The sequence below is a fragment of the Balaenoptera musculus genome, chromosome 19, assembly GCF_009873245.2.
Source record: "Balaenoptera musculus isolate JJ_BM4_2016_0621 chromosome 19, mBalMus1.pri.v3, whole genome shotgun sequence".
Classification (NCBI taxonomy): domain Eukaryota; kingdom Metazoa; phylum Chordata; class Mammalia; order Artiodactyla; family Balaenopteridae; genus Balaenoptera; species Balaenoptera musculus.
The window spans coordinates 60,587,793-60,614,056 of record NC_045803.1 but is presented as its reverse complement, the minus strand read 5'-3'; the positions used below and the strand labels follow the sequence as shown (position 1 = coordinate 60,614,056).

Below are 26,264 nucleotides of genomic sequence, written 5' to 3'. Positions count from 1 at the left end.
GCTGGGGCTCGGCCGTGAGTGGCCGCGGGCCACACTCTTGGGGAGCCTTGCGGGGTGTGCGGATCTGGGGGCGCCGACCGCAGCGCCCGGAAAGAAGAGCTCACGCCGGGCAGAGCGCAACCCGTTCACGTTTATAGAACAGCAGAGGCAGGAGGACAACACGGCAGCACTTCTAGGTCGGGGACCTGGCCGATCCGACCAGCACAGAATCAGGAACGTAACTGCACGGCGCTGGGGCCCCGCCCGTGCCTCAGTCCCACTCCCCGTCGCCCTCGGGGTGGTCCTCGCGCGGCACCTCCAGGTCGTGGAAGTGGAAGTTGGCCATCATGTCCCGCAGGGCCAGCATCAGCCTGTTCAAGCCCTGGTCAAGGTGTGGACCCCCGGCCCCTCCGTCCTCCGGCCGCTCCCCCTGCGGCAACGAGACTCGTCTGAGCCGCGCCTGCTGGGTCGTGCCCCCGCCCCGGGACCCGACACCCGGTCTCAGAGGCTGGCGGCCCCCACGTGCCGGGCTCCACGTACCTCCACGGTGTAGTTCGGCAACAAGGAGCGGAAGAAGAGGGCGATGGTGTTTCCGTGGCTGACGGGGCTGAGCCTGGAAGGGGAGTCAGGACGGTCAGAAAGCCCCTGGCGGGGCCACGAGGGCAGCCCCCACGGCGGCTGGGGAGAGAGGGGGGCGGGGGCGGCAGGGGGATGGCTCAGGCCCGAGGGGGAGGGGGTCCAGCGTGGGGCTGGCCTTCGGGACGTGGCCAGTTGAGTGGAGCGGAGAGTGGGGCCACTGCAAGCAAGCCCCACTCGCTCTTGAGAAAAGCTGTGTTTCAAAGTGTCCTTCGCTCAGAATTGAGGGGTGGAGAGAAGATTCTAGGGCATGCGTCACGGCGGGGGGCCCTCCTGCACTTCCCGGGCGCCTGGAGCCAGCACAGCACACAGCCATCCTCAGTGTGGCCACGCCCAGCACGTCAGCTTGGTGTTGAAGCCACGGACGCTGATCGTTAATAATTTTCATCTTAACCTGTCGAGAATTTAACTGGAGACTACATTTCCTTATGAATGGGCGCTCAACTTTTATAATTCAGCAGAGAACGAAAAGGACTTCATTCTACAAAGTATGTCCGCCTGAAGCCTGGAAACGAGAAAGTCTGTCTGTGACTCTCCCAGGTCGCTGACTCTGTGACCACGGGCTCTACATGAAGTAAAGCAATTACTTGACGTAAAGCAATTACTTAAGGTAAAGCTTTAAAGACCGGAAGGAAAGGGGGAAAAAAAGCGTCTGTATGAGCCAATTCTGAAGGCAGCCGGCAGACTCGGGCACCGCGGTGCCCGCCCCTGCTCTCCTGGCTGGACCTCGGGGCCTCCTGCGTCCTGGCCTGACTCTGTCAGACACTCGCCCCCGGCGGGGCCTCCGCACAGGCTGAGGCTCCTGCTGGAAACCTGCAGCCTTTCACATGCCAGGCTCACCCGCTGTCTCCTCGCAGGTTCTTACTGCAGTTCTGATTTTACATTTATTCCCGGATTCTACAACTGCTTCCTACCCTATCTCCACCACTTGCTCCAGAACCTGACAGAGAAACGGCCTTAGATGGACAAATAAGTGAAAACACATGGCCTGCAACAGCTGATCCGTGACCCCAGATCACCGTATTCTCTGAGGGCTTGAGACTGAGGCAGCAAGACCCCCCGAGCCCCAGCACTGACCTCGGAGCCGTGTGGGCAAAGGAGCAGAGCAGCAAGTACCTCTCCGGTCTGACGTAGGAGTAGATGGTGTCCAAGGGAGGCAAAGGGTCATAGCCCAGCACAGACTGCGTGCTCACGTCCTTCAGAAAGGCACAGAGCAGAGGGGTGACTTTCAGCCGATTCTACTCTGGACCAGGCCCTTCTGCTGGGAGTGGGAAGAGTCTGACGGAGTGGCCCTTGCTTGCGAGGCCGTGCTCCCCGTACTGAAAACCTGGGCGAGGGGGCAGGACGGCCCTTCCTCCACCAGGACGCTCATCCGGCCCGCTCAGAGGCCTGGGATGAGCCCAGGGGCCGGCGCGGGCGTGGGAACCACAGGACCTCCCCTCACACATGCTGTGACCTCCCTGCAACATGTCAGGGCCTCACTCCCAGGCTGCCGGCTACTGGCCTCGGGGCTCCGAGCCACCAGGTCACCGCTCTGAGCCCCATAAGGTCACGGAAAGCTGCAGGCGCGCCTCTGCCTCTCAGAACGCGAGTGTCTGTGAGGGGAGGGGCCTCTGCCCGTGACCCCGAGCTGGGGGCCGAGCTGCTGGTAGGAAGAAGCCCGAGTCCAGCCCGCTCCCTTACCGGAGGTAGGGCGGCAACGGCTTCCTTGATCTCCGACAGGACCACGTGGCGGTGGATGTTTCTGGGTGCGCGCTGGTACAGCACCTTGCGCCTAGGGCCCAGGGAGACGAGGGGCAGTGGTGGAGGTGGCCGCGGCCCTGCGCCGCCCGCGAGACGGGCCTGGTCCTGAGAGCACTGCCCGCACCCCGGCCCCGGGCTCACCTGCTCTCACACGCCTCCACGGCGGGGTCCCCGGCGTCCACCGCTTGCAGAACCTCATGCACGTTCTCCTCCAGCCAGCTCATGGTGGCCGGCTCCTTCCAGAGGAAGTGGGACCTCCCGAGGTACAGGCTTACCAGCTGGCTCAGGGCGGGGGGCTGGCTGTGGGCAGTGGGGCCTGTGAGACCCCCACGGGCCCCGGCTCCACGCGCACGCCGGTGCCTGTGGGCATCCAGGGCGTGCTGAGACCTGGAGGGGCAAGAGGCTGCCCAGAGGGGGCTGCCGACAAGGGACAGGGACCCCGGGGCAGGGCACACAGGCACTTGCTCCTGTGCAGCGTCCTTACTGAGAACGAGCTCCTCAATCAGAATCTAAATACAAGGAGAACGCAAACACCTGTGCGCACAGACACCGGAGAGCCCGCCCCAGTTTCGTGACCGGGCTTGAGGTGGCTGGCTCCCAAGTCCCACGTTTTCCTTCACGTTTTACGAGAAATTTTAAAAGGCAGCAGGTGCCAACACAGGCGTCTGAACCACACTCACGGCTGCAAGGACGTTACAGCCCCAGGGCCCTCGCTGTGTCCAACGGGCCAGGCTGATGCCCACGTGGCCAGGGCCCCAGAGCCCCTGCAGGGAGGACAGTCCCGCCACCCAGGCCCACCCCCTGCCCAGGGCGCCCACCAGTCTGCACCTTATCTCGGCGTCGGGTCCGAAGAAGCGGTGCGCGGCCACAGCGGCGTCGGGGCGCACGCTGCAGTACTCGAGCAGAGGCATGAGCACTGCGGGGGGAGCAGGGCCGTCACGCCCGCAAGGCCAGGGCTGAGAGGCAGGGGAGGCCGCTCTCCCACACCAGCCCAGGGGCCCCTGCCGCCACGGAGGGCTGTCCGTCCCGCTGCCCTGCGGCCCCATCTGCACCCGAGGGGACCCACGCAGGAGCCCTGAGCACATGCGCTGGATGCTCTCATCACAGAGAACCCCTGCCCCAACGCTCTCCCAGGGACGGGTTCCACTCCAGCCACGCGCCTGACGGGAGCTTCCCGATGAAGCAGGTAGACTCTGGGTCGGCGAGCAGGCCCTGCTGGCGGCCACAGCCCCCCATGCAGGGCCTTAACCTCCCGTCAGGGGCCTCATCGGGAAGGGCCAGCACGGCTCAGACCCGGCCAGGCAGCCCGTGTGGATGGAGCCCAGCTGAGATGAGCAGGAGCGGCTGGCTGAGGACGCTGTCTGCCGGGACCCCGAGCGGCTAGGCGTCCCCCGCCTCGGCCGCCCACAGCGAGGCTTGCCGCCAGGGAGGGAGCGCGAGGGCCCGAGCTGCACGGCCCAGCCCCCGCAGAGCTGCACGCGGTGCTGGACCCCAGCCCCACCAGGGCCTGAGAGGGCAGTGGGCTCCTCCCTCAGGTCACAGACCCTTTGAGAATGTCGCCCAGGAGAGGAGCCGTGGGCCCTTTTCCCGTCCACACACCCACAACTTTAGGGGCCCATGGAAACCAGCAGGTCATCCGAGAGGACCCAGGACAATCCTAACTCTGAGCTCCTCACCCCAGTGAGAACCGGGACTTGAGGACGAGGACAGACGCCCAGTTTGCTGACTCAGCCCCTCCTGGCCCCGTTTCCTCTCACACCCAGCCCACCGCCAGAGGAAACGCGTCTACTTCAGGTGATAAGTTTTGCTTGAACTGTTAATATCTAAGGACACCCTAAAACCTCCAGGTGCCCTGAGAGCAAAGTTAGCTTTCAAACTGCAGCCCCGGCGCCTGAAGTCCCCGCTGGAAAATGCATCTTCCCGTGAGCTTGGGGCAAGCGCTGGGACCCATCCGTGCCCGCGGGGACTGCGGGGACACACCCACCTCCAGGGAACATGAAAAGCGCCTGCTGGATCAGGAGAGAGGCCTTCTCCCTCGCAGAGCTCAGCTCCTGGTTGGGGAGGTCTGCCTGCTGACTCAGCAGGAAATACGCCAGCGGCACAGAGAAGGCAAAATTGGGGAGCTGGGACAGGTTCCGATGAGCCTACAAGGAGTTTGGGCGTTTCAAGGTGGTGCAGACAAGAGAGGCAGAGCGCACGGGGGCCTGGATGTCCCTGGGCGAGCTGTCCCCCTTCTCCGTGCAGAAAAGGCAAATAAAAGGACCTGGGGGTACGTGGACAGACCCAGGCAGGGTGGGTGGGAAGAGTGGACGCCCACCTTCCCACGGCTTGGCGTCAGGCAGGGGCCGGGGTCCTCTGGGGGGTGGGGCCGCCCCACCTCCACGTCTGCTGACCCGGCCGGCTCTCGCCTCCCTCCCCATGCCTATGTGTCACGTGACAGCACGGTCTCTGGAGACTTCTGTAACCTCCCCCCCTCCCCCAGACGTCCTGGTGCAGCCCCACCGTGGGCGGCGCCCAGCAGCTGCATTTCTGTGAACTCCAGGAACCTGTGTGAACTAGACCCCGCACCGGGGAATCCTCGCCCAAGCAGGCCACATGATCCAGAGTTCAAAATAATTTACGTAGCTGTCTTTCAACTATACACCAACACGTGCGGTGAAGAAATTCAAACACAGAATAAGTAAAAGGCTGTCACCTCCTGGCCCCCGCCCGCTCCCGGCTACAGGTGTCCCCGAGACGGTGCCACCCAACAGGAGCACAGCGCCAGCCTACATCTTACAGCAGCCAAATTAAAAAGAAAACAGGTGAAATCTATGTTACTACATTATCTATAACCCAGTGTATCTAAAACAGCACCACTAGGATACGAAATGCTGGTTATTAATGAGACAGTTGACGGCCTGCCTCCTGCCCGTCTCAGACCCCACGTGCACCAACGCGTCCAGGGGTTGAGCCACGGTGGCCTCCCCCACCTCACGGCTCCCTCTGCACGCTCGCGCTCACATGTAAGCGGGCGGCGAGGCAGGCCCCCTGGGGTCTGCCCGGGGGCCCTCCCCTGGCGTCCCAGCCCCGCCTGAAGCCCCGGACCCTCCCCTGGCGTCCCTGCCCGGCCTGGCGTGTGCTCACACCCACCTCCCACTCCTGGAAGAGGCGGATCAAGTACTCGTAGCTCCGTGCCCTTAAGGCCAGGTGGTCGAGTAGCAGCAGCATGCACAGGGGGTCCTCGTCCGGCTCCAGGCTTCCGGAGGCAGCACAGCGAGCAGAGGGAGACAAAACCCACAGTGGGCCGGCGCGGACGTCCGCGGGCCGTGGCCCCGGTGGGGAGGGGAGCGGGCGACAGCCCTACCTGAGGATGAGCTTGCAGTACTCCAGCGCCGTGCGTGGGCAGCCCCGCTTCTCCAGGAAGCTCATCTGCTTGTAGAGGGCCAGGTAGAAGCTCCTAGACCCAAGACAGTTCCTCGTGAATGAGAGCACGGCAGGCAGCAGAGCACGTCGCCTGGCGCCTCGTCCGGCACTGCGTCCACCCTCTGCCCACAGGCTTCGCTGGCATTTCCCGTGTGGCCTAATCAGCGCGAACATTCGCCAGGGTCCGGTCTGCAGAGAAGGTGACTCTGCTTGTTGTTTGCAGTCACGTGTGTGTGCACGGACAGAAAACCAAGCCTATTTGTTAGTGGAGATCTGCATCTTCTTGGGCATTTTTTTTAAAAACTATCATTTAAGGGAGGAGAGTTTAAATCTGCTACTGTAATTACCATCTAGATTTATTCTCAAATCTCAACAGCTGCCTGGTGGGCTGTTGTTTTGATCAACAGCTCCCTGCCCTGTTAATGCCTGGGAACGTTAGTATTTTACAGCATCGCAAAGAACTAATAAGAATTTCATTGGAGAGACAAGACTCACACAACTAGAAACAAGAGAGAAAATTCAGACCCCACACACACTGCAGACAATCTGTGCAGTGGGGGTCACTGTGCCCTGGGGCCCACGACAGCCCCCAGGCTGGGGAACACATCCTACAAGGGACGCAACCCAGGACAGCCAGAGACAACACGGGGGGGTGGTGCGGGGAGGGTTGGCGGGGGTGCCCAGAGCGGAGAGCGTGCCCACGCCTGCAGGGCCCTGAAGAGCAGGCGGAGGGTGAGAGGCCAGAGGCTGAGGTCAGCAGGGAGGCCGCGGTGTCCGCTCAGGCCTGCGCTGCTGAGAGCGGGGGCTTCGGGGGAGGAGCGTCTGCAGGAAGAGGGTCCCACGGGCATGCGTGACAGGAACACGATGGGGCTGCGTTCGAGCTGCTGCCCGCAAGGCGTTCCCGAGGACCCCAAGTGCGTGGGCTGCAGACCGAGTCCAAACACGCAAGGAAACACGACTAGCGGTCCCATCGCAGTGAGGCAGCCAGTGAGGCTCCCTCCTAACGTGGACAAGTTTAAAGCCCAGGCCAGCCTGGTCCGTCCGCCCTCAGGCCCAGCCCTCCTGCGTTCAAGCTTTAAACACAGTGTGAAGCCCCGGGACCCCAGTGGGAGCCCTCGTGGACGGTCCCGTGGCACCTGTTCCCACTGCGCCCACCCTAGCACCCACGTCACCTGTGACGCCTACGACACTCGCGAGGGAAGACGGTGTGCGCCTGTGAACGCCTGGCTGGCCGGCTCACCTGTTCTCGGGCCTGCGGTAGTCCAGCCGGCAGGTCCCGCTGGTGAGGCTGAACAAGGGGTGGAAGGCACACTCCATGCTGTACAGCGCGCGCTCTGCAGGCAACAGACACGGGGCGGGCGTCAGCCTCTGCGCGGCGGCTGCAAACACGTCCTCTGTGGCTCCTGAGGAAAGCTCCAGAAGGGAGGTGGCCACGAGACGAGAAGTTGGAAAGTGACGGGCGAGGACGTGCCCACGGGGATCACGTCAACCACAGAGGTGTGACCTGGCCACGCCCGCTCCGGCCGGAGGAACCACACGCCTCTCATGAAGCCCACGCACCCCCAGGGGCTGATTCCCAGGAGCCGAGGGTGGAAACAGGCCACGAAATGTGGACCATCCATCATCACAAAAGGAATGACGTCCTGACACACGGCCCACACAGGTGAACACTGAGGACATCACGGTAAATGACAGAAGCCAGATGGAGACGTGTGTCGTGATTCCATTTACAGGGAAGTCCGGAGACAGAGGGCAGACCGGCGGTTGCCAGGGGCTAGGGGAGGCGGGTTTCTTTCACACATGGTGGAAGTGACCCAGAATCAACAAGGATGAGGCTGTACAAGTCTGCATCTACTAAAAACCAAGGAACTGTATGCTTTAAAGGGGTGAATTTCACGGTAGATGAATTTTATCTCAATAAAGCGCCTACTTAAAGAACGTCCTGGCAAAGCCACCACGTCCCCAGCAACTGAGGCGGGGCTGCCCGCCAGGCCTTACCCACGAGGTCCCGCGCCATCTCCTGGTCCTCCTGGAAGCGGCAGGCGTCGCTGAGCTGCAGGAGCGAGTCCACGTGGTAGGGGCTGGTCTGCAGCAGGACCTGCGAGGCGGGAGGACGCTGATGGGACGAGGCCCAGGAAGGCCGCGGGCCCACCTCCGGCACCTCGCGCGCCCCGCGCCTCCGAGACCCCCCAGGGCGCCCGCGTACCACGATGTTGTTGGGCTCCAGGGACTCCACGGCGGCCAGGAACTTGTGCTGCGTCTGCTGGTACTCCTCGCTGTGCTCAAAGGCGAAGGTGGAGCGGCCTTTCCTAGACTCCAGCAGCCGCATCGACAGACCTGGGGGAGTAGGGGGTGCCGGCGTCAGGATGCCCAGGGCTGACTGCCCGCAGCTCGGGCCACACCAGCGACACCCGCCTCTACACCTTGCCTGTGAAGACGTTCCTCCCCCCAGGAGCGTGGACGGAGCACCGACATCCCAGGACAACAGGGAGGGGACACGCACAGCCCGCCTCCCCCACCCCGTCTGGTCAGCCCCAGACACTGTCTGCTTAGAGCCGTGATCCAGGCGGGCGTGGGACATGGCGCAGGGGCCACTGCCAGGCCTCCAAGGCGACAGGGACTGCTAAGCCACGACGTCCTCTCTCTGCTCCTTGCGCTGACTCTGGGTGGACGGGGTCCAGGGTCTTCTCGTGAGCCTGACAACTTCATTTCCCTTCGTTACCTTCAGGAGACTAGTCAGGGTCCCGGGACGCCCCTGGCGACACCCTCCTAACGGCCCCATTGAGGGCAGCCCTACAGGACCCCGTGGCAATGAGCCCCTCTCTCTGCCTGTGCCCAGGGGCCACTGCTGGGAACATGGGAGTGAAGGAAAAGGGGGACGAGATGCCCACTAGGACCATGGCTTCCCATGTCCTCACTGAGCACAGGGGGTCTCGCAGGGCATCCCAGGCCCCAGGGCCCCATGATCCTTGATGCCACACAGCCAAGCCCCCCCCGGCAGGGCATTATTACCCTGCACCCAAATCTTTCTGCACTGCTGCTGTTTTTCTTTAAATTACTAAATTAAATTACTAATTTAAATTATTAAATTAATGTTAATTTTCTTTAAGTTATTAATTATTAAATTGCTCTCCAGTTTGCAACAAAATATAAAGTGAACTTGACTGCTTCCTATGGCGTAGGATCCACAGCACAAAGGAAGAAGGTGGAGAAACACTGATTAGCACACGGTTAAGAAAACACACGGCAGGTGGGGGTCTGTGCCCAGACAGGGGGCTCCCCCCAGCCCCTCCCAGGGCCCTCGGCCGCACACACGCACGCCGGCTCTGCACACGCAGAGGCGTGCCCCTGCGGCCCCGCACCCTCACCTGGTTTGGTGTACCGGGGCCAGGCGCTCTTAGGGGTGGTCAGCCACGTACACTTGGGGTACACGCGCTGTCTCTGCCGCGGCCTGCGAAGAACAGACAGGGTACGGCTTTACCTCCGCTGCCGGACCTTTGCGGGCAAGGGCAGGACAAGGACAGAACACAAACCGCCTTGACAACGGCCGTCACCCTGCCGGACGAGACGGCAGACTGTGATCCGAGCAACCAAACCACCACGGAAGAGGGAGGAAAAAACAGAAAACCCATAGTGCAGCAAAACGTTAGGAAAGGTAGAAAAGAAACAGAAGGTGAGAACCTAACGTGAAGACGACAAGGCGAGAGCAAGCCGGCAGTGACCCGCGGACACAAATGAGCTGCCTTCCCCTGGACGACGCGGCTGCGCAGGGCAGAGGGCCCTTCTCATCTGCCCTCTCGGGAGACCCCGCCCCGCCAAGCAACAGAGGTGGGGCATCGGCAGCAAACACCCACACACTTCTGGAAGAAAGCCAGCCAGACTCAGGAGCACGGGTGGGCAGCGGGGTCCGCCCAGCTCCCTCCCCCAGGCCCAGTGCCTCGGCTCTCAGCCTCAGCCGGGGTCTCTGCTGCAGGCGCTCGCCCCTCCCCACAGCCGTGGTCACACCGAGGGCTTTCTGCTCTGTCACTGATGCTTTATTTCTTGAGCTGAGTAGTGGCCAAGTGGACCCATGTATATCACTCTGGATACATTTTTGATAATATGAACTATTTCATTAAGAAAAAAATTGAGTAAAAATCTGGATTGTGTTAGGAATGGGATGAAATAAAAGTAAGAAACTGCAGGAGAAAAAACAACTCTTCAAGAAAACCATGGTCAAAATCTGAAGGAAACTAAAATGTGGAATGATTCTGGGTTATTGGTAATTGTGAAAAAAAGGAGAAGTCACTGGATGCTCAGAACTGTCCCGTCTATGGACTCCCGGGGATGGTCCAGCCCTGCGGTGAGCCGTCCATGCAGAAGAGGCTGCCACTGGGAGGTGGGGCGCCAACGGGGGAGCAGACACCAGCAGCAGAGGAGGCCCAGACGGGAGGACCCAGGAGAGAGCAGCGCACACGGCACCTGGAGACCCCGAGGGGACCGGACACGAGTGGGGCGCGGGGACGAGGAGGGACCACGGCTGCGCACAGGAGCCCACGCACAGGACTTCACCGTTTACAGAAGGAAACGTAATAAATGACAACTACAGTAACACTGTGAAAAACAATAAATGCAGTTACGATTAACTAACTGCTAGTAGTAAGTATAATTTGCACAGAAATAAGACCAGGCAAACATGTACAGACAGACCAGGCAGATGCAAAGGAAGCGAGGACGGGTTGGGGTGGAAGGTCCAGCCCAGGGCAATCCAGGTAAAAAAGGTGAACATTTTGAGTTAAAATGTTTTTCATTAATATTCCAAAAAAGAAGACAAAGTCAGAGACCCTTATGTCCTGAATAACTTAACACCAAAAATAAAAGCAAATTATAAAGCAAATGCAATGAGAAATACAAGGAAAGTGTGAGCGAATGACATGAAAAAAATCCTCAACCTCATTCATAATCAAACAAATAAAAGTCAGGGACTTCCCTGGCGGTCCAGTGGTTAAGACACTGCACTTCCACCGCAGGGGGCACGGGTTCAACCCCTGGCTGGGGAACCAAGATCCCTCATGCCACACGGCACGGCCAAAACAAAACAAAAAACAAAGTCAAAAACATGGAGACTGGGCTTCCCTGGTGGCGCAGTGGTTGAGAATCCGCCTGCCGATGCAGGGGACACGGGTTCGAGCCCTGGTCTGGGAAGATCCCACATGCCGCGGAGCAACTAGGCCCGTGAGCCACAACTACTGAGCCTACGCGTCTGGAGCCTCTGCTCCGCAATAAGAGAGGCCGCGATGATGAGAGGTCCGCGCACCGCGATGAAGAGTGGCCCCCATTCGCCGCAACTAGAGAAAGCCCTCGCACAGAAACGAAGACCCAACACAGCCATAAATAAATAAATAAACAAAACAAAAAAAACATGGAGACCACACAACATTGTAAAATAACTATACCCCAATTAAAAAAAGACCAAAAAAACAAACACATGGAGACTATTTTTCCTCTTCACATCATGACAGACTTTAAAGCCTCCTACACCTGCCATGGATCCGAGGAGGAAGCAGCACGCAGACGGGGGGCGTAGGGGTTCAACTCTCGGGGGGCAGCGGGTGACACCCCTCCTGGGCATCCCCACGCCAAGTGCCAGCAGGCGCTGCAGCCAAATGCACCCCGACACCTGTGCCCTGGGCGCCTGCTCCCCCCATGCTGCTGGTGCAGTAGCGCAGGGTAAATGGTGCTCAGGACCCAGCCGTGCAAACCAGGCATGCGAGAGATAGCAGAACCCTACAGCCTCAGGAAGCAAGACATGTGCACGGGGCCCAGGATGTGCAGCAAACAGCCTTGAAGGGTTATCTGTGGGGGGCAAGGGTGACGGCTCGGAACTGCTTGAATAAGCAGCTCTTTTTCATAAGCAGCATTTATAAGCCTCTGCCGAGGGAAAGCTCCCACAGTCGGGGCTGCGCCCTGCGAGGGAGCGGCCCAGGCAGAAGAGCCCCCTTCCCACAGGACGTCCGGGATCCCCACGCTCTGGGCGCTCCCACGGCGCTGACTGCAGGGCCCCAGCCACCAGAACTCACGTCCACGAAGGTCAAACTCATCTCAGACCCCAAACCCCACATCGGCACTGCTCTCGACCGAAAAGCAAAAATGAGTCTGGCTGAGATTTCAAGGCCAGAAGCTCAAACTTCAGAATCTTTGTAAAACTAGGACCCGCGGGGGAGAGCAGGCAGTGAGTGATGGAGCCCAACACCCACAGACAAGGCCACGCGACTTCTCCTCGACTCCCCTTCGGGTCCCGTGGGCTTCCTTTTTCACTGTGGCTGAAACACCCTCCCTTCCCTTCCCTCAGCTGAGCACACAGCAGTGTTGGTCTTACCTCTGCTCCCCCAGGACGGCTCGGGCACCAAAATACCTTTTCAGTTCCGTGTCTGGATTCAAGTGTCTAGAGAATTGAAAATTTTACAGAGAAAAATGAAATTGAGTGTGTTAACAACGATCCTGAGAATGTTAGAAAGTCACAAAAGGACCCAGCAGGGAGAACGGCTCTCCAGCAGGCCTGATTTCTCTGCAACCACACGGCCCGTGGCCGACACCGGCCACCACTCGCCAGGCCGAGTCAGAGCAGCGTGAGCCCGGGCATGAGATCGAGGGGTCTTCACTGCCTTAGGAAGGAAGGTGGCTGACTTTTAATGCTGGCAACAGTCTGCGGTCGGGACAGGGCTTCATTAAGCACCTAAAGGAACAGGGGATGGATAATTCACCCCCGAACGGCAGCTTTAATGCAGCCCAAGAAAGAACGCTCCCAGACACGCAGAGCTAGAGAAAGGTCCTGGGAGGCCAGGGCTGCCCCGTCCCCTCCCCGCTGTCCCCACAGACGAGCTCTCCTCACTCGGCGAGGCCGCACCTGTGCTCCACGTACAGGACGTGCTTCCTGGCACTCAGTGGGGGCGGGCCTGGGTGGCTGCAGCCGCTGGCATCCTCAATCCTCTCCAGGATGCGGTCGATGTCCTCCAGCCCGTTCTCCTGCAAGTCCCCAAATGACATGTTCACCACCACACTGACTTGCCGACTTTATAAGTAACCATCAATAGCAAGAGTTACTCTTACAAAGAACAAGTATTGTATTGTGTTTCCCTCCTGAAAGACAGCACAATCTGAACACCCTGTACTGCACGTACATTTAGAAAAAAGGAGAGATGCTTCGTAAGAGGAACAGTCAGAGTCACAGACCAGGAAGGGACTCTGCCATCGGAAGAGCACCGTTTCGGATGTTTGCTAGAAAATGGAAAGCACGGAGAGGAGGGCTCTAACCCTCAAGGATCGAAGTGAACAAATTTGGTAATTTCCCCTGACCTCTAAATTAGTCAGATAAAATATCAAGAAAAAATGAAACGTTTTCAACACCACCTCAAGAAACATTCAGAAAAGAACAGAGAGGAAATCCACCAGCCACACATACCGAGCTTTCTCCTGCAGCGTTTTTCTTATTTTTCTGTTTCCTTTTCTTCTTGCGGAGTTTGCCACTTGTATTAGACTGACAAAAGAAGCTCATTTCGGTCAATGGAAACAGACAATGACATCTTAAATCCGAGAACTAGAGCAGCCAGCTGCACGGGGACACAGCAGCAGGCCCACCGCCCGGCCGTCCACCTTCTGAATGTCCTATGAACGCACCCACTTCTCTCCAGCAACTGACACCTCCCACTGGTCTCCCTGACTCTGGTCTGGCCCCCACCTTTCTGAGGGCTCCCTGACCACTCACGGGGTCTGGACCCTCCGCCCACCTGCCCTCTGCTCTCACCCGTCACCGTGTCAACCACTCCCTGCCACACTCAGCCGGCCTGGAGCCCAGGACTCCGCACCCCAGGCCGCCACGCCTGCAGTCCCCCACCTCAAGACCTCTCGTGCCTTTCCCCGGCCACCACCTTCCATCAGTGTGAAGGTCCTCGAGGAAGCCCCCCGGCACCCCAAGACCAGTCGAGTGCCCAGCTGCACCAGAGGTCCCTGGAGGGCACAGACTGGCTCGCCGTGAGCACTTGCTGGGTGAGTGACGAGGGGCCTCCTATAGGGACCCCCTTCCTCACCGTGCTGCTCAGCTGCCACACCCAACCAACCCTAAGCTGGCCTACGTGTCTCTTCCAGTGCATCCACCAAGGGCCCCGGTCCACCCGGCCCGAGCTGCAGACACACAGTCACGAAGAACACGCCCCACCTGGGCAGAAGGGCACTCTCCCAAAACAGGGGGCAGGCCTCGTGCCAGGGAGACGTGTCTGGGGACCCAGACTGTGGCCCCTCGCCAGCCGCCACCAGTCTTGAGGACTCCAAGCCAATCTGATCAGGGCTCCCAAGGAAGTCTGGGGACAGCCGGGCAATTCACAAAATGGCCCTCAGAAAACGCCAGCGGGGCGTGTAGGGGGGAGCTGCACCTGCTCTGGGGGCACCGCCGCGTCCGCCACGTCGCCGTCCTTCCTGGACTCTGAGCGTCCACTCTGGGCCCTCCTTTTGTCCCCCGATGCTGCAGCATCGATGAGCAGACAGTCGGTCCTGTCCCCGTTCACCCCGGGCGCCTCCTCGAGGTCCTCGATGTTTATCTGGAAACACAGATGGGGGAGCAAGGGCGTTACGGGGGCATCCTAGGCACCAATTAAAAGGTGACTCTGAGATGCACGCGTGTTGCGGGGAGAGGTGGGCGGGCACCTTCCGGGTCGCTGAGGTTGTAGAGGGAGGACCACAGATGTCTGCTAGCCCAGCGGCCACGGCGCTCCCCTCTCAGCAGCGCGGGGCCAGGCCCACTTCAGTCATGGTCCCAGAGAACGCTGGGGCGCTGTGTGGCTACGGGATCTGTCCTCAGGGGTGACGTGATGAGGAATCCTACACGGGACAACTTCTCCCCCTACCGAGCACCACCCCAGAGTAAACACACACGCTAATGCCTCACTGTTCCCTCCTCCCACCCGGACTCCGGCCAGCTGTTCTACACCAGCAGACAGGACCAGCGCCTGGGGGAAGACAAGGCCCAGGAGATTGATACTCAATAGTAAGAACGGTAACGTATCCGTCAGGGGAGCCTTAGACAGCGGTGAACAGGGACGAACCACGCTCGTGTGCACACGCAGACCTCAGGAACACGATGCTGAAAGGAAGGTCCCAGGAGGCTCACACCCTCGCTCTGGAGGAGACGGGGCAGGGACAAGTCACGGGACAAGTTCTGGCCCTTCTGCTAGTAAATGAATCAGCAAACAAAAGAGGCGACACGCAGCACCAACACCACGCTTCACGAGACACATCAGAGGGACGCGACCTGGCTCACCGAGGTCCAAAAATAAATGCAAAAACGTACATAAAAGATTCAGAACATCCGAAAAATATAAAGCTAAAAAAATAAAAATAAAATCCACTCTAACCCCCAGAACCCTGAGATGATTTCAGAACAAAACTGGGGCGAAGTTCTCAGCGACTGACCACTGCCTGTCCCCGCGGGGCCCGGGGCTCTGACGGAAGTCTCAAGGGAAGGGACGCACGCGCGTCTGTGCTCCCTGGTTTCGCATCTTCACCAGCGGAGGTCCCCACGCGGCCAGGGTGAAGCTCAGGGCTGTGTGACACCTGCCTAGCAAATTCACAGACCTTTTTCTGTAACGACAGGACCACGCACACTGCGGCGGGCACAGCACCGTGAGGCCAGGCCCCGCCGTGGACCTCGGTGCGAAGGGAGGAACTGCAGTGAGGGCCCCGCGGACGGTGCCTCTCCACAGCAGGGGTCCCGGAGGAACAGCCCCACGCTTTGTCCAGCACTCAGTGCTGGTGACGCCTCCCAGGGAAGCCCGGGACTGCTTTACTTTTATTAAGTCATGCTCACATCCTTAAAAAAAAAAAATTCTCATTTTTGAGCCCCCTGTGGAAGCTTGAGGTGTTTCCAGAAATTCCAGTTTATGAGAAGCTCCATGCCAAGGTCAACTTCAACAGAAAGAAAAACTCTGACTCTTGCACACAGGACCCTGAGGAGCTTTGGAAAGAGCTCTGCGAAGGAGCACGACTCACTGCTCCCCACGCGGGCCGGCGCCGGCCCGAGACCTCCGCCCAGCATCCTGACGTCAATCAGACTTGCCATCCAGGAGCTGCCAAGGTCATCAGTTTCGAGGTCCCAAACGGGTCCCTATTTCCAGAGGGTCTTGTCTGCTGCCTGTGTGCTCTCTGGAATCCCCAGGACAAGGCACCATGAACACTTCAGTGAGGACGGGGGAGGGGCTGGATCTCTGCTGGGGGGTAGGAAGCTTTTTCTTTAAAAAAAAAAGAAAAAACCTGGGTACAATTTACATCTCTTGAAATGAATGTACAGGACAAGTTTTGGCAGAGCTGTGTAACCTATACTCTTATCAGGAGACAAAACCCTCCTGTTACCCCAGAAACACAGGCCTCGCTCCACCCCCAGCTGACCCTCCTGTTACCCCAGAAACACAGGCCTCGTTCCACCCCCAGCTGACCCTCCTGCCGATGCTGGCGAACCCTAGGGTCTTCAGCACTGTGGCTTTGCCTGTCCCAGGACGCCGTGCCCGCCCGGCCAGTGTCTTCTGGAGTGTACGGCTTCTGAGGTTCGTCCTGTTCTTGTACTAGCAGTTAGCTCCTGGTTCCTGGCGACTAGTATTCCTTTGCATGGATACACCACATTAGTTTATCCACTGGGAGTCTTTTGTTTCCTGTTTGGGGCTACTGTGGGTTAAGCTGCTGTGAACATTTGTGAAGTCTTCTGGGTAAGGGTCCAGAAGTGGTTGCTGGGGTGTGAGGCGTCAGGTTTATGCTGAATTGCCAGGCCTGTTTCCAGCGGTCGGACAATTTCATCCCCCGCCTCAAGGCTGCCAGCCCCACATGCTCTCATTTTGGCCATTCTGGTGGGTGCACAGGGGTATCGTATTACAATTTTAATTCACATTTACCTGTAGCCTAATAGTGTTGAGTACTTCCCCACTCCTTTGGGAAGTGTCTGTTCACTAAAATTGGGCTGACGTGTTACTGAGGGGCCACACCCTCTGGGGCGAGGCCTCTGTCATGGCTCTTGTGAGCTCCTTCTCGGTTTGCGGCAGGCCTATTCATTTTCCTAACTACATCTTTTGATGAGCAGAAAAGTTTTAAATTTTGATGAAGTCCATTGTATCAACCCTTTCTTATAATTAGTTAGTGCTTCCTAGACCCAGTCCAGGAACATCAAAGCTATCCTCCTACGACTTCTATTAAAAGTGTGATAGTTTTAGCGTGTGGAGCTGTGACTGTGCGTGTGGAGGAGCGGGTATGGCTGAAGTTCATCTCTCCCCACACCACCAGCCAGTTATTCTAACACCATGTCTTACAGGGATACTGACTTGCTCTGGAAAAAACCAGTGGACTGTGTGTGAATTCACTTCTGAAGTTTTGTTTCTGCTGTGCTTGCCTGTGTATCTGCATTTATGCCAGCAGCACACTGTGTCTGCCTTATACTTTTAGTGGCTGCTCTGGGGTTTGCCGAGAGTATCCTTCATGAGATATTCTATCATGTCACAGAAAACACGAGCCCACCCAACGGCCCAGCCCACTCTGCCCTTCCTCCCACTACTAGTCAGGCCACGTATTTTACTTTCACATGTTATAAACCCAACAATACACTATTACTTTTGCTTTACACAGCAAATTATCTTAAAAAGAAATTTTAAAACTAGAAAAGATTATGCATCTATCCCAATATTCACCATTTCCAGCACTCCTTCACATACATCCACATTCCCATCTGGTATTATTTACCTTCAAAATGAAGTTTCCTTTAACATTTCTCTTAGTGTAAGCCTTTCGACAATGAATTTTCTCAGCTTTTGGGTTTATGAAAACATCTTTATTTCACATTCATTTTTGAGAAGCATTTCACTGGGTATACTATGCCAGGTCCACTTCTCTTTCGGCACTTTAGAGATGGTGACCCACCGTCTGCAGGCCTGCTCTGATCTAACGGTAAGTCAGTGATTGCTTCCCTGTAGATAATGTGTCTCTAACCTCCAGCTTCGTTTACAACTTTTCTTCACCATGGGTTTACAGCAGTTATGATTCAAACTGCTGCTAAATCATATCCTGCTTAGGGTTTGTTGAACTTCTTGGATCTATGGGGTTTTCTTTTGTGTCAAATTTGGGACTTTTTCTGCCACTATTTCATCAATTATTTTTTCTGCCCAACTTCCTGCCTCTGTTCCGCTCCCACAATTACAGACATTAGACTCCTTGATATTGTCCTACAAAGGACTGAGGTTATTTTTCCCCTTTCTGGACAGTCTGGATAGTGTCTTTGCCTTAACTTCAAGATCACTCATCTTTTCTTCTCAAGTATCTATAATCTGCAATTCAGACCATCAAGCTAGTTATGCATTTCAGATAATATATATTTTTCACATCTGGAATTTGCTCTTTTATAGTTTATACTTCCCTAGTGAGATTCCCTATATTTTCCCTCGTTACGTTCATGCTTTCCTTTAAATCCTTGAATATATTTATATCTTGTCTTAGGTCTGCGTATGATTTTACCGGGCTTGTTTCTCCTGAATGCTTTGTCTCCTGGTTATGAATCACATTTTCCTGCTTCTTCATGTGTCTGGTAATTTTTTAGTGTGTGCTAGCTGTCATGATGCTACACTGCTGAGTGACTAGATTTTGTCCTTTTACTTAATAAAGTGTTGACGTTTGTTCAGGCAGGCAGTTAATTTACTCGCAGATTAGCACAATACCTCCAAACTTTATTTTCAAGCTATCTTAAGACAGGCATAGAGTACTCTTCACTGGAGGGAGACGTTAGCCCTACTGCTATGGAAGGGCCTTTCTGAAGCCTCCACTGGTCACCAGGCTTCTCGGTTAGGCCTCTGTGTTCTGGTCGGTCAGAGCTGAATGTTTTCCCAACCCTGGGAGCTCGAGTGGTGGTGAGTGTCTCGTGTTGCCCTTCCCCCATTGGCTGTTCTATGCCCAACACAGCTTAGTATCGAGCCCAAGACTCCGAGCAGGTTTCCGGAACTCCTCCTCTCCAGCACCTTCCCCCTTAACTCCAGCCACTTCTACAGACCCCAAATCTGATCTGTCCCCTGGCTCAGCATGAGCACCACGATCTGCTGGGACAGCCTCCCTGTGCCCGGGTTTGATCCCTGGTCGGGGAACTAAGATCCCACAAGTTGCATGGTGCAGCCGAAAAAGACAAAACAAAACAAAAAACGCCTTTCGTTTTAGGGCCCCTAAGAGTGCTACTGGGAAAAAAAAGTTATTTTTCCTATTAAAAGAGGGAAAACATTAAAACTTGACATTACTGAGGAAGTTCTTCTCCGGCATGCAGTCAGGGATGACAAAGCCCCATCTTTCTACCATCTTTCAGTAGGTGGAAACTGGCATGGATGAGGCCACCTCTGCTAAAGGTTTTCTCACAGACTTGAGGACAAAAGAAGTGATGTGACATGACACTAACCTGAAGAATCTTAGAAAATTATTGTAATCCACGACCAAATGTGCCCTTGAGCAGTGAAAAAATCTACAGGGGTTCCAATACCACCTGTTACCAAATGCGTTTGTGAATGCGAATCCAGGGTCTGGCTCCTGCTGCCAGCAGAACTGGGCATCAAACATGAAGATGACCCATGTCCGCGAGATGTCCGCGAGATGTCCGCGAGTCGACGGTCACTGAACAACGTCCAGTTCTTATTCCAGTCAAACAAGAGCAACCTCATCAATGACGCTTACTTTGGAACAAGTTTCCTTTTATTTAATTACACAACTTCGATTTCTTCCAATCTAGATTTATTTCAGAGACTGGCCACTATATTGTACATGAAAACAGAGAGACATACACACGTAATTCTTCAGAAAAAAATAATCTTCCTCGCTAAAACTTTTCAATGATATAGAATAAATCCTGATAGTTTTTAAAAGCTTGTGGTTTTTTATCAGATTGTCAAAGTGGTCCCTGACCCCAAAACACTAATAAATTCTATTTTACAACACCATTTTTAACAGTTGCACAGTACGTTATGCTGCAAAACTCAAACTATACCCTTAAAACAGGTGCATTTATTACATATAAATTATATTTCAATAAAACCGATTTTCAAAAACCACTCTGAATGAGGTAGGAAAGACGATTTCTAATCTAAGGCCAAGGAAACTCACCCAAGAGCCAGCAAAGAGGACAGTCCCAGCCATTAAGTCACAGAAGGGTGTCTTCCCACTCCCCAGGGGGAGAGGGGCGTACCAGCCCCTAGAAACGTCTCTAAACCACTTAGGGTCACACGTTTCTACTGAAGTTCTTGGCTGTCAACATGATTTAACATCAACATTTGCTGAGTACTGCACGCCCGGCATGGGCTAAGGGCTGTACACGTTAGTTCACTGACTCTTTGTGACAACCCCATGAGGTAAGTAACATCATTCCCAGGAAACGGGAGCCGACGCGTATGTTAGGAACCCTGCCCAAGTTCTCACAGGTAAGAAGAGGCGGAGCCGGGATGCAAAGCCCGTGTGCAGACGCTCACACTCTGTCCTCAGAGGGAACACTGACTCATGCCGCGACCTCTCCGCACACCTAAGAGAACAGACACTGTTCCGGGGGTGGGGACGCGCAAGGGAACAACAAAGTCTCTGTTCTCACACGGCTGATACTCTCCGGCAGTGGGGGCCAAGCAGCATGAGATAAAAAGAACACGTGGGTAACTTGTACGGTTTGTTCTGTGATAACTTCCAGGGAAAAAGGGGAAAGATCAGAAGAACGGGGTGGGGGGAGGAGGGGCTGTAACTTTCAATCGGTGGGAAGGGTAAGCAAGACTCAGAAGGCGACATCTGAGTGAAGCCTGAGCGGGGGAAGCGACACAGGAATATGGGGTGTCCCGGGTAGAGGGGACGGCGGGGAGTCCTGTGTTCCAGGCCTGTGGCTGGAGCAGAGCGGGCGAGATCAGGGGGAGATGAGGCGGGCGATCCGGTCCCTGGCGGGCTGTGAGAAAGGAGGGCTGAGAGCAGATGTGGGCCTAACAGGATCCTTGGGGCTGCTGCACCGAGACAGGCTGCAGAGGCCAAGAGGACGAGCGGGACCGGGTCAGAAGTATCCAGGCAGAGGCGACGGCCACACCACACGTGCTACACCTGCAGCCGCCCAGGACTTCACCAGGGTTTGCATGCGGTGTGTGAGAGAACAAGGTCAGGGGTGTATTCCAGGCTGATGGCCTTGGCAGCAGAGAGTGGAGCTGCCCTCAACAGACAGGGAAGGCTGGAGGAGGCAGAGAGGGCAGTTAAAGTCTGGACACACTGAGCCTGAGACGTCTGCGAGACACCTAAAGGAGACGATGTGAAGATGGCGTCTGAACCCAGAGACTACGACGGAGGTCTGTGCAACGTCAGGGTCCTGCCGGAGAGCCGAGGAGGACACGCACAGCCCAGCACTCAGCAGGGGCAGCTGCTGGGTCCCTCTGACCTGACCGATACCACACGGAGTCCACAGAAGCACCTTTTCCCTCTATTCACACACAGAAGCACCTGCCTTTTTTTTTTTTTTTTTTTTTCATCTATCCCCACACCCCGGCCCACTGTCCATCTACCCTCCTTTCTTCTTCAGAAGGAACGCTAACTTTGCTTCAGAGACAAACACCAGGGCACGGTTCAGAATACAATTTTAGGGACTTCCTCAGTGGCGCAGTGGTTAAGAACCCGCATGCCAATGCAGGGGACACAGGTTCGAGCCCTGGTCCGGTAAGATCCCACATGCCACAGAGCAACTAAGCCCGTGCACCACAACTACTGAGCTTGTGTGCCACAACCACTGAAGCCCGCGTGCCTAGAGCCCGTGCTCCGCAACAAGAGAAGCCACCACGATGAGAAGCCCATGCACTGCAATGAAGAGTAGCCCCCACTCGCTGCAACTAGAGAAGGCCCGCGCACAGCAACAAAGACCCAACGCAGCCAAAAATAAATACATAAATAATTAAAAAAAAAAAAAAAAGGAGTCCAGAGCCTGGATTTCACTGTGGGTGTCACTTACTACCTCATTTGTACAATGGGGACAACATGACCTTCCCAGGCCGTAAGACACACGACATCGCAGCAGGGCCTGGAACGTGTGAACGTTTTCCAAATGAGTTACTGTTGTTTAAGACTGAAAAAAAAAGAAGACTAAACCTGGAGGATGTCAGAAAAAGGAGAAAGTACACTTGACAGACGGTCAGGGAAAACAGCCGACTTCAGCACAAACTCATTTCAGCCTGTTAACAAGTGGAATGGAAAGAAGCCTCGAGGATTTTGAGAGAAGTCAAAAAATGACTGGAAAACCTAGGGATAAATGATGTGATGGGAGCACTGGGGAAAAACCGGCCATGTGTGGAGAACCGTGGAAGCTGGGTGGGGGCCCGTGAAGGTTACTTGTACTGCTCTATTTTTGCATGTGTTTGAAATTTTCCATAATAAAAAATTAAAAACAAAGAAATGGCAAGAAACAAGGGAGCGAGGAGGCTCAGAAGAGGTAGGTGGCGGGAGAGTCTGGAGAATTTGAAGACGGACTTGGTCCCGCCTCCAGCAGAAACTACAGGGTGAGGCTGCCTCTTACGTTGGAGAAACGTGGACAATCTCTAAACCAAACTCCCAGACTGGCAGCCCACACTCCCCAGTCTTAGGATGGGCCCCTAACCTGCCAACTTCCTGTGAAGTTGGGAGCGGTTGCCAGACTAAAAAACCTTACAGACGACAGCTGGGCAGCTGGTGTCTCCACGATCTTCACACCTACTGGTACTCCTCCAATCACTCGGCAACCGCGGTCGCGCCCTAGTGTGCGCCGGGCGCACGGTGCTAGGGACACACGGTGAGCAAGCAGACACGGTACCTGCCGCACAGGTCGGTCAAGGGAGCGAGAACGAGCACGTGCAGAATTACAGACTGAGGCCAGCGCTACAAAGGGGGGGGGGGGGAAGGGGGCGGGGGGGCGGGGGTGGAGGGGTGGCGTTATTTTTCTGTGCCAGACGCCTGCTATGGGGACGCAGCGATGGGCAGAGAGAGGCACCGAGTCCTGGGTTGTGAGGACCAACCGAGATCGTTTGCGAAGGCCCTGCGACAGCACCGCAAGGGAGACACTTAACCCTGAAATCAGGGTTGGCGCCCCCAGACCCTGGGAGCGAAGCCTCGCCCACCGCGCTGCGGCCCCGCCCACCGACGAGAGGCCCCGCCCACCCGCTGCAGCCAGGACCCCACTTACCCCGCCCCCGGACTATGGCCCCGCCCCTCACCGCAGCCCAAAGCCAACGTAGCCCCGCCCCCGGCCTCAGGCCACCGCCCACTCCTTTCGCCCCGCCCCCCACTGCAGCCCAGACCCCCGTAGCCCCGCCCCGTGACGTCACGGACCCTCCTCGCATGCCGCCCCCACCCCGGGCCCCCACCCCAGGCAGCCCCACGCCTCACCAACTCGAACCGGTTGTTGACACGGACGCCCTCCTCCCCTGCGCCCCGGGGGCGCCGGCCACCTGGCCCCCGCTTTGGGCCTTCTTCTTCCACATCATCATCATCGTGGAGGACAAACTGCAGGGCGCCAGGCCCGAGGGGCTCCTGGCCGCGCTGTTCCCCCCTCAGCCTCCGGAGGGCCCGGCGCGACATAGGACCCAACAGCCGCTTACGTCTAGAGACGGGCAGAAGGAAGAGCGGAAAAGAGAGCAGACGGCGCGCCTGCGCACTTAAGGTGCGGTGGCGCGAGTCTGGCGTGTCGCGTCTGCGCGCTGCGGCCTTCCGGAACTTCCTCTCTGTCTGCGGTGGCATCAAAGAAGGCGCAGGCACTTCCGGGCGAGTTCTCGCGAGATTTGGGCGCTTCCGCGGGCGGGTGTCTCTGGGTCTCCTGGAGGCGCGGCAGCGAGAGACGTTTGGACGGCGCGGGGCTCCGAGCCTCCAGTAGCGAGTGCGGGCCGGCGGGGCGGGGGCGGGGCCAGGCGGCAGCTGGGGGCGGGTCGCGGGGGGGGGGGGGTGCGCCCAGTCGCGGCAGGCCGCCTCCAGGGCTGCCGACGAGGCAGTTCTGTCCTTATTAAAAGTAGGCGCGTCCAAGCCGAGGAGCTTCCCAAAGCTGCGGATCTGGACCCTTCTCCCAGGGCAGGCTGAAACCGACCCTTAGGGTACGCCCTGGGCGTTTGCTTTTTGTCGTCATTAGTGCGTCCCAGGTGATTTTCCTATACATCTAGGTGTGGGAATCCGTGGTCTAAAGTGGAGGCTCGCCACCCTTACCGTGTGTCATCATCTCCTGGAGGGATTTTTTACAGTGAAGGTCGAGGACTCATCCCTAGAAATTCCAATGTGGGGTCTGGCATTGACATTTTTAAAAAGCTCTTCAGGGGATTAGAGTGTACAGGCAGATTGAGAACCCCTGCACTGCAGAGGTCCAAACGCTAGGGCAGGATGGTCTGGTGTGGGGAAGGGGCCCTCCCACCCTGACGGAGGAGGGTCGCGGACGACCCTCACTGTGGCGCCAAGCCCTGTCCTGAGTTCTTATCTGGCCCTGGAAGGTAGACGTCCTCCCCTTTACAGGTAAAGAAACTGGGACTCAGAGAGTAAGGAACTGGCCCAGGTAGAATGTGGGTCTGCCTTCGTGTCTGTGGTTCCAGAGCTGAGATGAGGAAGGCTGCTGGCACAGCCCCAGAAGGGAAGCAGGTGTGTGTGGCAGTGCTCACGCCGCTGGCCTGGCAGCCATACTGGTCATGGGATCTTGAACTGCTTCGCGCTGGCTGGCACGTGGCTGCTGCCTCACACCCCCCCACCCCCCCCAATCCAGCCACTAAGAGTCACGCTCAGCACATACAGGACCTCCAGGGCACCATCCTCCTAAAAATTGATTGTTCAGGGATCAGGCTAGCTGTTCAATAGATTGTGTCACTGCTATTCCAAGGTGTGACCAGCTTATGCAGGCTTATCGCCTCACCTGTGGGTGGAAACGAGGGGAGTGTCACCAGGAGCTGCTTCCTGCCTTGCCGTCTGTTAAGTCGGCAGCCGGGGGGCTGTGAGGGGTGCCTTCCTTGAACAGGCAACTCTGAACATGAGCCTCTCTCTGTGCTCCCGAAGGCCTGGTCCTCAGCGAGAAGCTTGGTTGTGAACAGTTCTAGAGCGAGCGACCTCCGTCTGTCAGGATCTAAGTTAGGTGAGCGGAGGCAGGGCTGGGTTCCCTGGGCCAGCACTACAGCTTTCTGCACCTGGAGTCGGCGGGAGGTGAGCCCCAGCAGCCAGGACAGCAGGACCCTCCCTCCTGACCTCACCCTGGAGCCGTGTGGGCCCTCCTGGCTTAGCCCAGCTGTCCCAGGATGGGGTTTATTCTGTTTTCCGATGGGCTTTCATTTCAAGGTGTTCCTGTGAGGATAAGAACCTGGGTCTCCCCCTATTGGGAGCATGGCCCTGCCCGTGTCACCTGCCCTGTTTCCACACCTGCAGGATTATCTGCCCTTGGAAGTGCTTTCTCCTTGCTGGTTGTGTGACCGGGGGCAATTCTTTACCCTCTGTGTGCCAGTTTTCTCATTTTAAAATGGGGATAACAATACTGCCTGCCCATGAAGTGCTCAGAACAAGTGCTGGGAATGGGCTGTTTCTCCTGGCTGCTGTAATTGTCATTGAGGGTCCTGGACCCTAGCTGAAGAAAGCATCTCACCCGTAGGCCCGTCTGTTACAAGGTCTGTCCCTTGGGGCCTCCTCCGGGCCCATATCTGTGTGCCAGGCCTTAGAGCCTGGCATCTGATAGGCCTGGCTGAAGATCCTGGGCAAGCTGTGCACCTGTGGCCAAATTCCCTCACCTCTTTGAGCCTCAGTTTCCTCATCTGTAAGATGGGGGTGACAACAGAAGCCCCCTTCCTTGTGGGCAGGCAGAGCACCCGGGTGCTCACCCACAGGTTCCCCCCACACCTGCCGGCCCTGAGGGAACCCTTTGCCTGGAGAACAGGAGTAGAGATCTGGCGGATGAGGCCAAAGTGTTCCCAGGCTGGGAGGTGACAGGCAGCAGGCTGTGCGGCTGTCACACACACACACACAGCCCTGTCGGCTGTAGGACCAAGATGGCCAGATCATGGAGTGTGCCTGAGCACGTGCGTGTCATGATGGCACCCGAGGGCAGGTGGCCCCTCAGAGCCCAGTGTCCGCCCTTGGAGCACAGGCCCACCCCTGCAACCGGGCAGCTCTCAGTGCACACCCCGGCCGGGAGACTGGGAGGCCACCTTTATTCGGCCAGGAGTGGCCTTGTGTGCAATTTACAGAGCTCCTTCCCGTACCGGGACCGCCAGCATCGCCAGGGCCCCCGGGCCAGCACCATCCCCACACCTCTGAGTGTGTGAGGCCAGTGACACTGGCTGCGTGGCGGATGGCCGGGGTACGGATGCCAGGTGGGGGCCGGGAGTGAGCTTGGCCTTAGACCTTCCACATGGAGGGCTGGGATGCCCAATGGGAATCCTAGCCCACTGAGAGGCTTCCCAGGTGCCTCCGGAGCCCACGGCCCTGCTAGGAGAGCACAGGTGCGAGGGGGGTGCTCCAGGCCCCCTGGG

General features: G+C 57.2%; 1 protein-coding gene across 5 annotated transcripts; it reads right to left on the bottom strand.

Moving 5' to 3' along the window:
* Window positions 1–110: 110 nt before the first annotated feature.
* On the bottom strand, window positions 111–23,488 carry TCF25 (transcription factor 25). Of its 5 annotated transcripts, none has more exons than XM_036832495.1 (18): window positions 23,167–23,488; window positions 14,172–14,336; window positions 13,205–13,279; window positions 12,650–12,768; window positions 12,122–12,187; window positions 9,132–9,214; window positions 7,970–8,100; window positions 7,762–7,861; window positions 7,004–7,097; window positions 5,705–5,797; window positions 5,491–5,596; window positions 4,343–4,502; window positions 3,187–3,274; window positions 2,500–2,658; window positions 2,299–2,389; window positions 1,732–1,811; window positions 520–592; window positions 111–409 (listed from the first exon to the last, which is right to left on the bottom strand). In XM_036832495.1, the coding sequence occupies exons 1-18, from the start codon at window positions 23,356–23,358 to the stop codon at window positions 251–253; spliced, it is 2,034 nt and encodes a 677-aa protein (XP_036688390.1). In that variant the 5' UTR covers window positions 23,359–23,488; the 3' UTR covers window positions 111–250. The 5 variants fall into 5 exon arrangements, with proteins under 5 accessions (XP_036688390.1, XP_036688387.1, XP_036688388.1 ...); XM_036832492.1 differs by having other exon boundaries at window positions 1,693–1,811; window positions 2,500–2,718; window positions 23,167–23,454; XM_036832493.1 differs by having other exon boundaries at window positions 2,500–2,718; window positions 23,167–23,453.
* Window positions 23,489–26,264: the final 2,776 nt, after the last annotated feature.